Genomic DNA, 16,198 nt, shown 5'->3' on the forward strand with positions numbered 1-16,198 from the left:
ACATATTCACAGTTCCTGAATGGAAGTAGTCTTTATTTGGTTTGGGTTGTTTGTTGGTTGGTTGTGTTTTTTCCATGTCATAATAATCATATTGAAATAAAATCAATAAGTTTGTTTACCAAAACTACCAAACCAGCTGGATGTTCAAGGAAGAAAAAGTGTCGCTGGTGAACAGGTAAGTTTCACAGGTTAGGAAGTAAAGAAAATAAATTTACTGTTTTATTTCTAAAAGAAAAAAGTTGCAGAATTACACCTGGGTAATGTTCTGTGGAATTCACCGTTGCACTGTTTTTGATGTTAATAAAGTGAAATCATAGAAATGGGAATAAGGAACCCCCTAAATTATCTAGGCTATATTCAGCCACCACAAAACTGTGCCTGTAACAGTCTCTACAGAGCTTTATCCAGTGTTGCTCCTTCCCTGTGATTTTTATTTCGTACCTTAATCATGCTCATGCCCAAGATGCTTTTCCTGTTCTTCAGTCTTTTAAGACAATTTTTCTTAGTCATTTCCTTTCTTCATAATGTTTACAGCCTCCACATACTTACAGACAAATATTGCAGCCTTCTGGGCCAATATTTAGTCAATATGAACAAGTTCAGGGTTTGCCCTTCCCTGTAAGTTATTCATGTCATTTTCCTTATGTTATTGATATCTTTCGTAAAACTGCCTTCTAATTTGTCTGCATACACTTACTTGTAATGTATACTTACTTTTAAAGTGTTGGCATTGTAAACACAGGAAAAAAAAGGGACAAAAATTTTGTCCATTTAAAAAAAATAATCTTAAATGCTTTAATTGTGGCTTTCACTACAGAACATAAAAACCATTTAAAATATAATGTTGTGATGAGAAGTTGCCATTCTGCATTAGGGATTTACCTATACCAGAAATTATGACGATGCAGGCAAAACATAAGACTCCTTTGAGCACTGCTTATATTTTATGCAGTCCCAGCTTAATCTGCGTTACCTCCAAAATGACAGTTCAAGGATTTCTTTGGTATCTGTTTCCACTTTCCATTCTAGCAGTTTGAAGTCATGAGACTGAAAGAATAATCCAGGACACATTTCTTATTTCAGGGGCAGGATATGGCTTTAAGGGACTCCAAACTGTATTGCTCTTAACCTACCTATCAGAGCAATTTCAAATTCACATTTGGCAATCCTGTGTATTTTGAGCTATGTTTCAGGCAAGGCTGGTTCGCCTCTTGCCTTGGATTTTGTAAATACCATTGCACACTTTTCCATTTAAATGGCCCGGAGAATTATGAAAGTGTTCAAGAACGCAGGAGCAAGTGGAAATTCCAGAGTTGTTGTTAGTTTGCTAAAAAAGTTAATCAAATGCCAAAGAAATTCCTGATCTGTGCAGCTAACCACGCTTCCATCCTGTCACTTTTGGGTTTCTCTGTTATTTCAATTAGATGGCTTTGAAAAGAAAGTATTTTATTGGTGTAAATTGAATAATCCAAATCCTCCTTACACTGCACTGTGCTGACAGAGATGAATTTCTAGAAGTAATGTGCTAAAATTGAAAGTCAAAATCGAATCCAAATGAAATACAGAAATTTTACTGTCTGTGGATGTCAGTAGCATTTCAATCCGTAGGCAGAGGAAAGCTAAAGATTGCAGCTGAGAGTTGGAATTGCACAAGAACAGGAATTCTGCTTTAGTTTTGTGGCCTACTTTCCCTTTTCTTTCACTAAAGCAGTCAGGTAGAAGAACTTTGGGATCACAGCTGTGTACTTTTGAAATTAAAAATTTGGCATTGATGAATGCCTGATGGGGCATCACAAAAACAATAAAATCCAAAAGTAATGAAGGGAAAAAAGCCCCCACTTAATCTCTCTTCTTGAGAATGCTTCTCTTTCCCATCTCACCTTATTCTTTAAACATGTTTTCACTCCTGTTGTCCTGGGGAGTCCTCTAAAATCAACTGAAATAGAATTTTTTTCACAAAAACATACCAGATTTCCTTAATTTTGAAAGCAAACAGGAGGAAGTCACCACGGGGTATTTAAATAGTTTCTGAATAAAAAGTTCTGCGTTTTCATTTTGAAATCACCACTGTTTACAGGATGTAGTGTATAATGGAATATCATAGGAAGATATTGATATAATTCAGGGTGAAAATACATTCTGAGATTTCTTAAATATTCCTGGAAAAAGAACTTCCATCCTCTGCAACACCTTAATTCTTCCTTCATGATGATCTGTACTGTAGAGCTGAAATCATCACCTGGTCTCAGGTTGTCCCTCCTCCCAGTGTAGGTTCTCTAGGAATTAAATTGTACTCAAGTATGGTTTTGAGTTGAGGAAGAGATGTCTAATTCCAGGCTGCCTGCCTCAGGAGAGGACCAACAACTCAAGCAGTTGTTCTTCTGGCAGCAGCAAAGCAGAAGCACCATGGAGCTTTTGCTGCTAAAAAAAAAAAAAACAAACAACAACAACAAACCTAGTTCTAGAGGAAGCTTTTATAGAAGAAATATCTGTCTTTTAGAGTTTAAGATCCAGAAGCAGGAACATCTGGAAGTGTTTTAGCTACAGAGGGAAATCTTTCTTTGATTTCTGGAGGGAGAAATAAGAAAAGAGTTGGGAAATCTTTATTAAGCTACTCACTGAAGAAGGTAAGAGAAAGGGATGCTGATGTTCTACCTGAAGCAGCAATTGTTAAAAATGGAACTCTGGTGGTAAATAAACTGGTTTTTTATAGTTAATGAGCTGCTAGGGGAGAGTAGGGAACAGAGGAAATTAGAGTTTCAAACATTTCTTAAAGTGGTAAAAAAGCTGTCTAAATCATTCCTCAACGTCACTTGTTGAATATTCAACTCATTCATCACTATTTCTACAAACAGCTACAAAAGCTGGTTTTTTTCTTTGTGAATTCAGCTGATTGGACAAAGCCTAAAGAAAAAATTTTAAGCCCACCACAATTATTTAAATCTAATATCAGTTTCTACCCATTCTCAAACTGAATAAACAGTTAAATCCATCTGGAAATACAATCCTTCTAATGAATTTGGCCAGCTACAGCAATTAGTTTAAATTCACTTCTGTATAGGAACTATCCCTAAACACATGCTCACTTGTTTATTTCTCAGTAAAGCTATTTCACAGTTGGAGGAATAAGTATCACTAGAAAATAATTCTACTTTGAGAAAAATTAATCTTCCTGAATAGTCTGGGAATAAATGTAAGTAGGATTAGAGGGGGGATCAACTCAGCAAGATGGCATCTACCTTCTCTCACACATCTCAGGGCTCTTCCCAGTCACATTTTTTTAGCTCACTAACAGCAAATCTTTAGTGCTAGCAGCAACATAGAGCCTGGCCCTTTCTGGGAAATGAGCTGTTTCATGAATCATAAGTGGAATTGTCAACTAGTTCTGGTCTCAGAAATGTCACTGACACTCAGTGGTGACTTGCAAAAAAGGTGCCAAATTGTTTTTCAGGTAATAGATTGGATGGTCTCTGCTAGTTGAAAACTCAGCCATGTTCTCAAAATCATATTTTTTCAAAAATGAAATGTGGAACTCGTATTTGATGTTTGTAGCATTTTTTCCTGCCTATAGCCACATTTTTTATCCTTAATTGCAAAACAGCTAGCACCTGAGAATAACCATATTTTGAAAAAAAAAAAAAAAGAGGAGGAAGTTTGAACAGAAGCTGAGAGCAAGAACAATATTTTATAGCTGATGATTGGCAAGCTGACATTCCCAAGTGAGGTCCTGACTGCTAGGTAAATACTGCTTTCTTCAGGGACTTACTTCAGTGCCTAAGCACATATAAACTGTAGTTTGTCTTGCCAGTCTAGATGAGACTCAAGTAGGCTTTAATTATATTGCCAAGCTTTATAACAGCTCTGCAAAGCTCCGAGCAGTGATCAGAATCATAAGTAAAACACTTTTGTCCCAGCAACTGACATTTCACTCTTCAGTTTCATATGTGTCAGGAAATTGCATGGTTGCAGCTGAACCTTAGAAGAATTTGAGAAGGTACATAACAAATGTGTCTTCATGTTTCCCCAGTAGCATTGTTCCTGTAAGTTAAATGCAACAAAAAATTTCTTTTACTCTTGCCGGTTATCATGAGTAACACTGAAATCACTGGTAAAAATCTCGTCAGGAAGTTACTGGATCAGTAGCTGTCATACAGATGGTCATTTCCTCTGTGATCTCCTTCCACTATGCATTAGCAGAGGGATAAAACTCATGCCATAAATCAAGTGTTTCAGAGAGATCCATACTGTGAAAGACTATGCATAAAAATTGGAGCAGCGTCCTGAAAATCTTCCTAGGCAATATCCTGTTCCACTCTATCAGCCCTAAGCAATAAACCAGATTTGTGTAAGCCTTGTAAAAAGGCTGTGTGGGACAATGAGGAAAAGTAGAGACCAATAACAGGATTGCATGGTCCAACAAGATCAGTCCCAGGTAGGGAGGAGAAATCAAGACCCCAAGAAATTTCCTATAAATTTAGCATTGTTGGTATTAAATGGGCAGTTCCTTGCTGTTTTGTATTTTTGCCTCTGCCCTTCCCTCCTGAGCCAGCATCATTCCCAACTAATCTGAGCTCTTACTGCACTATTTTCATACGTACACAGTCTAGGAGAGGAAGCTCTGATTAAGACAGTCCATAACGAGAAATTTTCAAAGATTTATAGGATTGCCAAAATAGATAAATGAGAAATAATGTTGTGGTGGTTAAGATGGGATTCCAGACAAATAAAGTTGATGGACTTACAGTTTGTATCATGCCCTGACAATTGCAGCCATTTAAAAAATCAAGTTAAATAAAGTTATACAAAGTTTCTGGATGGAGATCGAATTCCAAAATATGTTAGGTAATTCTGTTAACCTGTACTGTATGTAAGGGGACATATATTTTCATATCCCGTGTTTTCTTAAGAAATGGATTTGATTACTTCAAGTATAATTGAGGTTAAATGATTCTTTAAATTATTTTTAATCATATTTGCTCAAATAAGGAAAAATATTATTAAAAAATTCAGAAGTTTATTAAAATTTTAAATTGCTATCTTAAGTCTCAAAAAATCATTTACATTTTAGACATGATTTTATCTTCATGTTCCTTAAAGTATTGGAACCACTCTCAATATGGAAAATAAAGTCGCTTTAATTTTCTAGATTGAAAATCCTATATTCTTCATTTCTTTTTTCTGCTGTACAAAGCATCTGTGGGAAGAGATTGTAGGGATTTTTTTTGTTGAATATTTCTTTTCTTTCACCATTTTGTTCCAGAGTTTTCCCTTCCTTTTTCCAGGTCCTGCTTGTGGCTCACTTGAGATCATGGTGCTGCTCAGGTGGTCTATAACAGTTTAATTAATTTTCACACTTTACCTGCCTCTGACCCACAGTTTTAGTACCCAGTGTGGGGGAAAGTTTTGGGAAGTAATATAAGAAATATTAAGTATAATATCATCAAATCAGTATCTGGTAAGGTGTCCAGATGGAGTCTTTGAGCAATCAGCTGGGCATCCCAACTATTGCAGGTCTGTGCCACTTTGCAGGCATTTCTACATCACATGTTCTGTGAAATTGTGCCTTAGGTTATCAGAAAGCCAAGTAAGAACCTATGAGAGAAAAGGTATGTGGGGCAAGTTTCCACTTCTGTTCCATGAGTAGGATGAAGTCAGATTTAAGTTAAAGGTTCATATTTGTGAAACTCGGTTATTTACCAAAGGATATGTTCAAATGATTCAGTGGGTAAACACAAGCTCCCTCTGACTTTACTCTGAACCAGCCAGAGGTGTGCTAACCCCAACCTAAAAGCCATGAAAGTGTTATTGTAGTGAAGTTAAAAAGTAATCAGAGTGTCTTGCTAACCCCAGCATACGTCAAAATTGTCTGGTTTGCAGTTGCCAGAGTTCTCCTGCAAAAGACTGTTCAGATATAGCCTTAACCAGGATATTGGATTTTTTTTCCTTTCTTTTTTTACATTTATTTTTGTTGTAGTATGGAATAAAAAGTAAATATTGTAGAAAGAAAATATTATGGAAAATATTTTTTAAAAATCATTAAATATGTATATACACAAAGTATTTCCTTGGTTTTAACTGTAAATGGCACTCATTACCTATTTGTATTATAATATTTGTATTATTATTTTAATATATAATTATTCATGTATTATTCCCTGATAGTACTAGTTTCTAGTTGTCTAGTAAATTCTAAAGATATTCTCAATGACCAATTTCATAACTTTTGTTATAATTACAGTCATGTTTTGTAAAAGTAGGAGAACATTCTGTTAGTTCACAGCAATTTGCAATGGAGATGCAAATTCTGTAGTCCTTCCTGGATTTTGTCCAAACTCAAGATGTAAGAATAGAGCTTTTAATATCATGATTCAGCAAGGCTCATGTGCTTAGCTAGGTAGTTCATAATGCAAGTTTTTCCAGTTTAAATAAAAAAGCTCCTAAGTGAAACAGCAATCACAACTGCAAAGTTCTTGCCTTATGTTTTGGGGAAAAACTATGCATTTCATAGGGTTTTACATCAGAGGCAGATTTTTTGTGTGTGTGTGTGTGCATAAAAACATAAAACCAGAGGCAGATTTTGTGTGTGTGTGTGTGCATAAAAACATAAAAAAAATAATTTTTACCTTTCTTTTTTTGAGGGAGAGGGTTAAACATCAAATTTTCCCTGAATCTGTACACTGAAGAAATTTTTGAAGGGTAAAGGTTTTCATTATTGGCATTTTACATGGTTCTGTTGATTTTATAGTTCAGGTCATCATAGTTCTTATACAAAGATGAAATGTGTGTCATGTTGAATTAACTCTGGAATATATTTTGAGTATGGCTGTGGTGTGTATAGCCCTTTGAACTCTAATTCTTTGTAGGGATTATTCACTGTTTCATCTGTAATATTTTAACCCCTTCCAGCAAAACTGTAAAAGAGTTAAAGCACGCTTGAAGAGATGCTTCACTCTTGCCCATGTCATGTATTCTTAGTAAAGGATAATTGGGAGGAGAAAGAAAAATCACTGCATTCAGCTAGACCTTGAATCAAGCCCTTCTTCATTTGTGCAAATCACATATGTTGAGCTCAAAAAACATGTAACTTCATCTAAAATTCAGCCTGCCCTCATGTGGAAATCTTTCATGAGGGAGAAACGTTTAAAGGGAAAAAGCAAAAATCAACAAACATAACTAATTTTTGTGCAATTTCTTTTATATATTTGTGTTTAGCTTTGCTTCCACTAAGCTTTGTTGCAAAATGGTTTTGGTTTTTCTTTTAAATTTGGTGGGGTTAGAGTGTCAATACATATATGTTGATGGGTCAAAGAACAGAAATTGGAGTGCAAATATGCTAAGAGTAAGACTATTGCTGGTATTGCATCTGTGTAGCATTGCTGACTTTAATTCTTCTGCGAAGAACTTAATCATGATGCAAGAATAATGTAAGCATCAGAATTTTTAGGGAAACGTGGTCTTTGGAAAACTGTCCTCATGCTGGTAGTTACCTGTGTATTCTGCATAGTTAGTGCATAAATCCCTTTGAGAAACAAGAGGTTAATACAATTACCCACTTACGAGTTTTCATTCCATTTTCCTTTTTTTTTCAATAGGGTGGAGTGAATGGCTTGACAGGAGAACTGGAATTTGCAGAAAATGGGGGGAACCCCAATGTACATTTTGAAATTTTGGGAACTAACTATGGAGAAGATCTTGGCAGAGGCATCCGCAAGGTGAGGCTACATATATTCAAACAAGAGACTATTTTTACTGATATTTTCAAAACCTTTCTTGTTTCCTGTGTTAATAGAAAAGCATTTGATGGCAGATAGCATGGTGTTCTGTATTGTTAAGGAGTAAGAGATGGGAGAAAAGCTTTGAACTTTGAGATACTCATCTATTTTGTTATTTCAAATAGGCCTTGGAGCAGGTTGTGTTGATCAAGGTATCATTTGTAATACAGAATGTGTTGAGTTGCTGATCAATTATCCCAAAGGACCAGTGAAAGCTGTTGTTTTGTAACCCTTGCAACCTCTGTCCAAAATAGCAAATTTTACACTGAATTATGTTTAAAGCACCGAGATTGGTCGCTGATACTTGGTTAAAGTGGGATGCTCCACCTGCTAGGTGATTAAAATTCATTGCTATGGAAAGAGAAAATCTCTTGTAGTACAGATAAAATTTCTGAAGTCTCTTCATGAAATAAAAACATGGTGTTTTAATGAGTTAACTTTTACAGAATAAGTTAATGTTATGTATTCAGCTGCCAGACACAGTCCAAATGCCTGGACTTGGATGTTACAGGGAATCGCATATATGTCCCACAAAATTACTCTTTCTTGGTACTTGAGTTTTGCCAGTCTAAAACTAAATTTAAGTCCTGTGTAAGAAATGGTGGAAACGGGTCTCTATTTGCAATGAATATCCTTAGCTTTGAACAACTGCTTATCCAGTATGGCAAAAATCGTTTGGGACTTCACAGGTGAATAAAAGAGTAATAAGCTTTTCCAGGAGCAGCTGTCCTTTAAAGACACACTTCCTGAAAAATACCAAGACCTCTTCATTTAGTGTATCACATCATACTGGGTTTTATACAGGAGGAACACGAGGTCTGAAAGGAAATGATAGAGTTTTCTTAATATATGCAAACTGGTTCCATGTGTGCGTCACTAGATGATGAAGTGCCTCATTTGTCTGCACACCTTCTGGAGCAACAGATAAGTACTCTGAAAGAAGGAAGAGATAAATAAGAAGTCTAATGTGTCTAAACACTGAACTGTCTCCTCCACTATTCACCAGAATTGTTATTCTGTTCCTGCTGTTCCATCTCTTGTCAATACCCTAATGTACACACGTGCTTATAGTTATGTCACCTTGAGCAGAGGTCCTGATAGGTGCTTCAGAAACTAGACAGAACTGGATCTGGTTGATATCTGGAGGAACTTCACAGAGTCTTTGGGAGACCAGAATGTTGGATAAGTCCTTATTCCCTTACCTTTAAGTTCTGTCTGTTTCAACATATTTTGACTTATTTTTCATGCTGCGCACTGAGGAGCTATTTATTCTTTAGAGTTACCTTCCTAAGACAAATCTGTGTCTCTTGGTTTAATTTGTTTCATTGACTTTGACTGGGGGTTTTTCGACGTCAGGCCTGTCTGGGTGAATGCCTGAGTGAAGCACTAAATTGTGTTTTTTCATTCCCAAAAAAGATAGAAGAGAAAGAGAGACTCACAGAGAGATCTTGGAAATACAGAAGTACAAAAAGACTTCCTAGCTATTCTAATTCTTGGTTGATGGTGTAATTTAGAATTGTACTGCTAGTTTAACAGCAGTAGAGTTGGTAGAGTTTAATTTTAAAACAGATGTTAATGACTGTGGGCACACCTAACTTGTGTAAAACAGTGGGATAATACAAACAGGCTTTTTGAACCTGCCTTGTTTACTCTTTAGGATAGTTCAAGAACAAAGAGATATCCACTGTCTTTGGAGGGAAATGGATTTGAAGTTGGTCAGAGAATAGAGCTTTGCTCATAATATAATTAGATTATGAAAGTCAGCATCATACAACCCTGTTGAGGAGAAAACAAAGTTTAAAATTAAGCTACTGAAAGTATGTGGGTTTTTTTCGTTTGCCAAGATGAGCATTTAAAATTAAATATCAATATTATAAGAAAATTTTCCTGTTGAGCAAGATAGTAAATGCCTCTCCATAGAGTTTTGTGATGCTCTGCAGCTAGTTAAAAAGAAGAAAGGGTTCAGAGCAGAACAGATTAAAACTGTTTGAATTTTCTTTTTCCTAAACAACACTCAGTATTCCAGAGAAGGCTTTAGAGAGTTCTGGTGTACAGAAAGAAATTTTCTTTAGAAAGTTCTGTATATATTGTGAGAATGTGATAATTTTTCCCAGAGGTTTCTTTAAAAAAAATTCCAATTAATTATTTCAAATTTTTGCAATAAATTGAATAAGAAAATAATTTAAAATTAATACGGTATTTCTAGTCAATGTCACAGAGATAAGAAAAACAAGGTAGGTTTCTTAAAACTACTCCTTCAGAGGCAGAGAAGAAAATTTTTAGGGGATTTTATTATTTGACAAAAATTCACATCTTTTATCTTTGATTAGGATTTACTTTACATCTACTTTACAGAGCTACTGGTGTGAGAACCAAATCACAATAATTACAGGAGTCAGATATATTTTTGTTAACTACACTAATTAAAGTACACTTCAGATTTTCATGTATTTAGTGATCTGACTGCAGAACTACCTAAGCATTTTTATTTCTCAGCTCTAGTAGAAGCAGCTGCAATTAGCAGACTGACTGAAATTTCTGAGCTAATGCATCTTCCCTAATCAACATATTTTCAAGTACTTTTATAGGACATAATGAAGGGTAAAATCATTACGAAAAGCCCATTGAAGTCATTGGGACCAGAGATTCCCATCAAGTCAATTGTGTAAAGAACTGCTATTTTGTTTTCCTGAGGAACAGTCAATTGATTTTAATAAAGCAAGTAAGATTTTAAAACACACTCGAATTTCTCAAGAGTCCAAATTCTGCTTGAAATCTGTTCTCCTTGGGTTCTGGAGTCATTTATACTTCTGCAAAGTTCACTTATATTCATAGGTGATTATCCCCAGGACTCGAAAAAGCAAATAGTTTAGGATACACTAAGAATTCATGTTTATGCTTTTTTTTTATTTGGACAAATTAAGCCCTGTATCTAGGAGAAACTGCTTTCATGTCCCTGCCTTCAGCTTTCATGGGCTCCTGTCATAGCTGGAAAGAGAATTCATGTGAAAGGTTGTTGTGTTGGGCTCCGTCATCTAGTGACAAGTTAACAAAATCCCGGAGTGGGATTTGCCTGAAACAGCAGTTTTGTACCCTTGTGACTGTAAATGTTATCCATCACCTTGCAGACCACGGATCACTTAGGTGTACTTTTTGCCAGAGCTGGGTACTTGGAATAGTACACTCAGATTGCTGCCAGACACTGATTTTATTGGCACCAGTGGTATTACAACGCCAAAGGAACTGAAGAAAAGCTCTGGCTTTTACACATCGTACTGTGGCTTGCATTTGTGCAGATGTAGTTATGTTCAGTGGGAGACATGGGTGTATTTCTGACATTTCTCTGTTGGCATTTGTCTGTTGGTATTTGACATTTGCGTATGTATTCTTTGACATTTAAATTTCAGTGCAATACTTTTATCTATACTGCTGAAATGTAAGCTGCCATTCCTGTGAATAACCATCCAACAAACAAACGAACAAAAGGGAGTTGATAGCTCCGAGTCCTGTCTTACATCTTAGTGGTGTAGAAAACAGCACCGCAGAAATAAAGTGGTTTTCATGTTTCTTACAGTGCTCCTTGTAATTCAGAACGGGCTCATCTTCAAAGGCTCTGTTCTACATCTTTTGAAGTTTAGGGGACTTTCTTTCTGTTCCCACACTGGTTTTCTTACCACATGTGCTCATTTGAAGATCAGGGTGTGTTTTGCTCTGCCTCCACTTCCATATTAGCATACACCCACCTTCTGTATGTTTCTCTTCTCTGAAGATGTTTTAGGTTATTTCCTCCCAGTGAGGCAGCAAGATGATATACCTTGCTCTTGCATCAGTTTCTGCCTGCACCAAGATGTTCATGTCAAGGTTTCCTTTGCATTCAGGACAGCTGGAGATGCCATGGAGGAAGGATAGAGCTGTGAGCATGCAGGAAAACAGTTAGCCTTGGAGGGGCACCAGGGCAACCCAGGATGCTTTGGGCCATCTGCATTTGTTCATTAGGATTGTAGGGTTTAGTCCTAAATAATTTTGATTTGATTGTCTTAAGGAGGAAATATTATCTATTTTAATCCAAGGCAGATCTGTGGTGCCATGCATTTTGTGTGAGAGGATTGAAACCTCACTAACAGATACATTGTTCCTCTTCACTTCTGCCAGTGCAAGTGGCAGGGCTTTCCTGCATGCAGGTTTTTATTTCACAGACTATTAAGGGTTAAGAGCAGCACTCCGTAGTTGTGCTATTTGTTTGCATTTTTTCATTCTAGTAAAATAATTGCTACTTCCACTTCATCTGAAAACACTTGTTGTTTACAGTAGTGGCATTTCTTTCTAATACACTATATTTTTTCCTTACACTTGCCTCACGGAGCAACATATGTTCCAAGCATATATTTTGATCTTCAGGAAGTTGCTGTCTATTCTTATAAAGTTAAAACTTCTTTTCTGCATCCTTTATCTCTTATTCCCTTTTGTTCCATTAGGTAAAAGGATAAGTTATACAGCTCTGCTGACACATATTAACTAACACCATTTAATAACCAAGAGCACATGAAGTATTTCCTTCTTGGTTAGCTTCCTGGTTAGCTACTTGAGGTAAATGATGGGTTCACCTGTTCTCCTTGTGAGTGCAGTCAAGGTAGAGCTGTGTAATGTGACTTTTAAAAGGTGTATGTATCAGCACCTGGTACTTTAAGCTGTGACCTGTGTAGATGTTTCTAAAGGTTGACATGCAATTTATGATGTGACTGAAAGATACCCTTGCGATTCAGAGACATTATTGGTGGTGTATTTTCTAGACAGTTGAAATAAATGTTGCTGTGTCTGACTGCTTTGCCTCTAGTGCTGATGGAGAAGGTGGACCTGGCACAGTTCTACCAGGATACTCTTTCTAAAGCAACTTTAAATACTTAATCAGCCTGCTAGAAATGAAGTAAACTACTTAATACTAAAGAGGTAATTAAATACCTTGATGAACCAAGACCTGCTGTTCCAATTCAGCACAGTACTTAAATTTTGCTGTAAGCCTGCTGAAGAGTAGCATTTCCTTCCTTCATTTAGTGGTATGCAATAAATAGATTAAGACTGATTCTTTACTTTCTGGTAGCTTCTGCAAATCTTTTGTCAAATCTCAGTGAAATTTAATTTGGCTGCAAAGTGTTGGGGATTTGCATGCTATCACAATGAAACTAGTGTTAATAGAGAGCTATGTTTTACTTGGAAGTCTACTTCTGTTTAGCTTAAAGGCCAAACTAAATGCATATTTGAGTATAGCAGAAAATGAAATAAAAGTATCCATCCATAGTTGTATTCTTGAATTTTAAAAAATTTAAAAGTATTTTTTTAAAATTCCCTCTCTGCTTTTGAATGGAACATTTTCTTTTAAAATCTGAGGATGCAGAAAGAGAGACAGACTGACTCAATCAGTAGTGTGCCATTTGGAGAATTTACCAGCTTTTGGACTCTCTGATTCAGACTGGGGGGAGCGAAATCTAATTTTTGGTGCTAGATTGTCCAGCTGCCTGCCCTGACACTGGGGTCTTTGGATGAGTGAGTATTTCTTTGCTTGTAATAAGTGCAAAGTAAAGCCAGAGATTAATTTGGGGGCTTGGTGGAGGCTGCCCCAGGAACACAGAAGATTAAGGTTCAAGTCATCCTTCTGATAAATGCAGAGCAGAGTTGCTACTACTCAACCCACTCCACATGAATTATTCACCTGTGGAGCAAAACATCCACCAGGAATACATGAGAACCAGGATCAGGTATATGAGCAAAATGACCCAGAAGTCAAACTCCAAACTAATACCCACAACGCCAAGGCAAGCACAGTGCACTATTTCTTTTTAGCAGAACAGTCAGCCATGTCTGCTGAGCTCCAGTGTGTTTAGTGTGTTGTAACAAAGAGAAATTATTTTAGGCTGTAGTACAAGTGGGTGTCCAGACTCCCTGGTCTAGAACAATAAGGTTAAGTGCTTTTTGAAAATTCAACTCAAATAATTAAGATACAGGTTTATCCAGTTTCCAGCACACAGGTTTGATGGCTTTTAACAGTGACTTCCAGAGCTAGAGCTGATTTGGAAAAAAAAGTCTCTTAAGCCTCTGAGCGACTACAGCCCTCTGGAGTGAAGAGGGGCATGCTCCTGCATTGGGATCAGTGTGGGGAGAAGGGGAGAATGCTATGGAGCCCTGGGGAGAAGTAGTGATGTCAAACAGAAATTCCCCTTGGGACCTTGACACTCTAGTATTTCTCTTCACAGTTTTGGCACGGATGGGCTCGTCTCTCTTTTGCTCAGTATATCCTGTCAAAACTGATAAGAATGTTCTTACGGAAAAATATTTTCAGTGCATTGGGGACTGCCTATTTTGACTGATTGCTTTCATCAGAGAGAGACAAATCTTTTTCTATGCACTTTAAATTATATAGTTTCATGCATTTTATTCATTTTTGTTCATCTGGAAAAGAGGTTACATTTTACCCATCTCCTGCAGAAAATATAGTTGTCTTGACAGCAAAGAACAGGAGAAATATTTTCCACTTTCAAACTGTGTTTTTAATTTCCTTTCATATCTTGTTATGACAATGAAAACTTGAGAAAGATAAGTCAAAAATTAATAATAATTAAAAAGAAAAGCTGGGAGCAGCAACTCCTGTTCTCTGTTGATGCTGCTAGGCAAGTGCCTAACCACAGAGGCTCCTGTGTGATTATTCTTTGCTTCAAAATGGGCATGAGAGCAAAGAATGACACAGAACTTCAGTCATTTTTGCGAAGAGAATTTTTTTTTGTCCTGAAAATTTTTGAATAGCAGAACTAGCATGATGAGTTTTTAATACCTACATTTGAAAAGAAAATTTGAATTTGCATGTTGGTCATGTTTATGTAGCATGTAAAACTTGATTTGTGTCCATTAAATATGATTCCTTCACTTCTGGATTCCTCTTGAACTGCTCACACTTGGCTCAGATCAACCAGATCAAGGGATTAGATCACTTTTGATTTTCCGAACTTGATATTGGCAGAACCCTTTACAGTTTTCAGTATGATTGGTTGGGCCACTTTTGAAATACCTTTATTATGGTTATATGGCTTTTTTTTCTGCTTGAGTAGCTGTGAAAGCCTCCCAGTGATCATGGATCTGCAAAACTGGCTGGCAAGTTGTGAATTTTTTATCCTCAAATGCTTCTGCTGAAGAAATTAGCTTTGTAACTTGCTTCAGAGATCTGAAGTGCTTGGAAACTTTGAAGTGCCTCAAAACTGACATTTTGAATAATGTCAAAAGGAACTTGTATTATTTAAGAATGGACTTAATGCTTCATTGGCCTCTCAGGTAGTAATGCTTCTATGTGATTTTGGAAATCCCATTAGGGACTTCTCTTCACGTTTAAGAGAGTACTCAGTGGGTGCTGCTTCAAGAATGTGGTTCATCATCCTTGAAATTAATAGGACAAAACACTTAGCTCGACTTGGAATTACTTGTTTTAAGGTGGACAGTCTCAATGAATTATAGATTCTTCCAGAATTAAAGTTTTTAATGCTTGTCTTTTGCTCTTTAGAGCTGCTTTGCTTTCAGTCAAGGTTATCATCTGATGAAAATTACTTCATTTCACAAATGCTTCGAACTGGAACAAACATATGTTTTCCAGGAATAGGAAGAAGTAACAAGTATATTTAACCCTCCATTAATCCAAAAGAATGAGGGTGTTGTAGCTAATTTATCATGTGAAGAGGGAGATAATAACTATATCTCCAGTAAGTTATATATTTCCACCCAAATTTGGATGCAACTTGGGTATCCTAGTCAAAAATTCCTAATAACTGGAAAGTCGTGTGGACAGGAGAGAGGAATGGTAAAAGACTGAACTGCTTCTTTTAACAGGAGGCATGAAGTGACAGTAATATGAAATGGGACATTAAATTTTAGCTTTTGAGGCTGGTGAAGGCTTCAGTTCTCAGAATTAAGGGCTCAGTGCACAGCCCTGGGAGGGCTGATACATATCTGTGGGTTGTAATCCAGATCTTAATCCATAATTCATGAAAGTAGATCTACACAGATTTGGAATCATAGAATTGTTGAGGTTGGAAAAGACCTTTAAGGTCATTGAGTGCAACACCAAGCCCCCCACTAATCCCTGTCTCCAAGCAGCACATATACACACTTTTTGAACACTTCCAGTGATGGTGACTCCACCACTTCCCTCGGCAGCCTGTTCCAGTGCTTTGCCATCCTTTCAGTGAAGAACCCTCCCTCTCACTACAGCCTCCTCTCAGGTAGTTGTAGGGAGTGATAAGGTCTCCCCTGAGCCTCCTTTTCTCCAAGCTAAACACTCCCAGCTCCCTAAGTCATAACACTTGTGCTCCAGATCCGTAACCAGCTCTGTTGCCCTTCTCTGGACATGTTCCACACCTCAATGTCCCTCTTGTAGAGAGAGGCAAAAA

General features: G+C 36.8%; 1 protein-coding gene across 4 annotated transcripts in view; it reads left to right on the forward strand.

The window, feature by feature from the left end:
• The window catches only part of GRID2 (glutamate ionotropic receptor delta type subunit 2), a 698,771-nt gene that overhangs the window by 492,420 nt on the left and 190,153 nt on the right, over positions 1 to 16,198 (forward strand). For all 4 annotated transcript variants that reach the window (XR_001865225.1, XM_008641318.2, XM_017744249.1 and 1 more), the window contains exon 8: positions 7,593 to 7,712. Coding sequence is in view for 3 of the 4 variants with exons in the window: in XM_008641318.2 (XP_008639540.1) it covers positions 7,593 to 7,712 (120 nt within the window). In the remaining variant the exon portion in view is untranslated. The remainder of the gene's footprint in view (positions 1 to 7,592; positions 7,713 to 16,198) is intronic.

This window comes from Corvus brachyrhynchos, unplaced genomic scaffold (genome assembly GCF_000691975.1).
Source record: "Corvus brachyrhynchos isolate BGI_N302 unplaced genomic scaffold, ASM69197v1 scaffold229, whole genome shotgun sequence".
Taxonomy (NCBI): Eukaryota; Metazoa; Chordata; class Aves; order Passeriformes; family Corvidae; genus Corvus; species Corvus brachyrhynchos.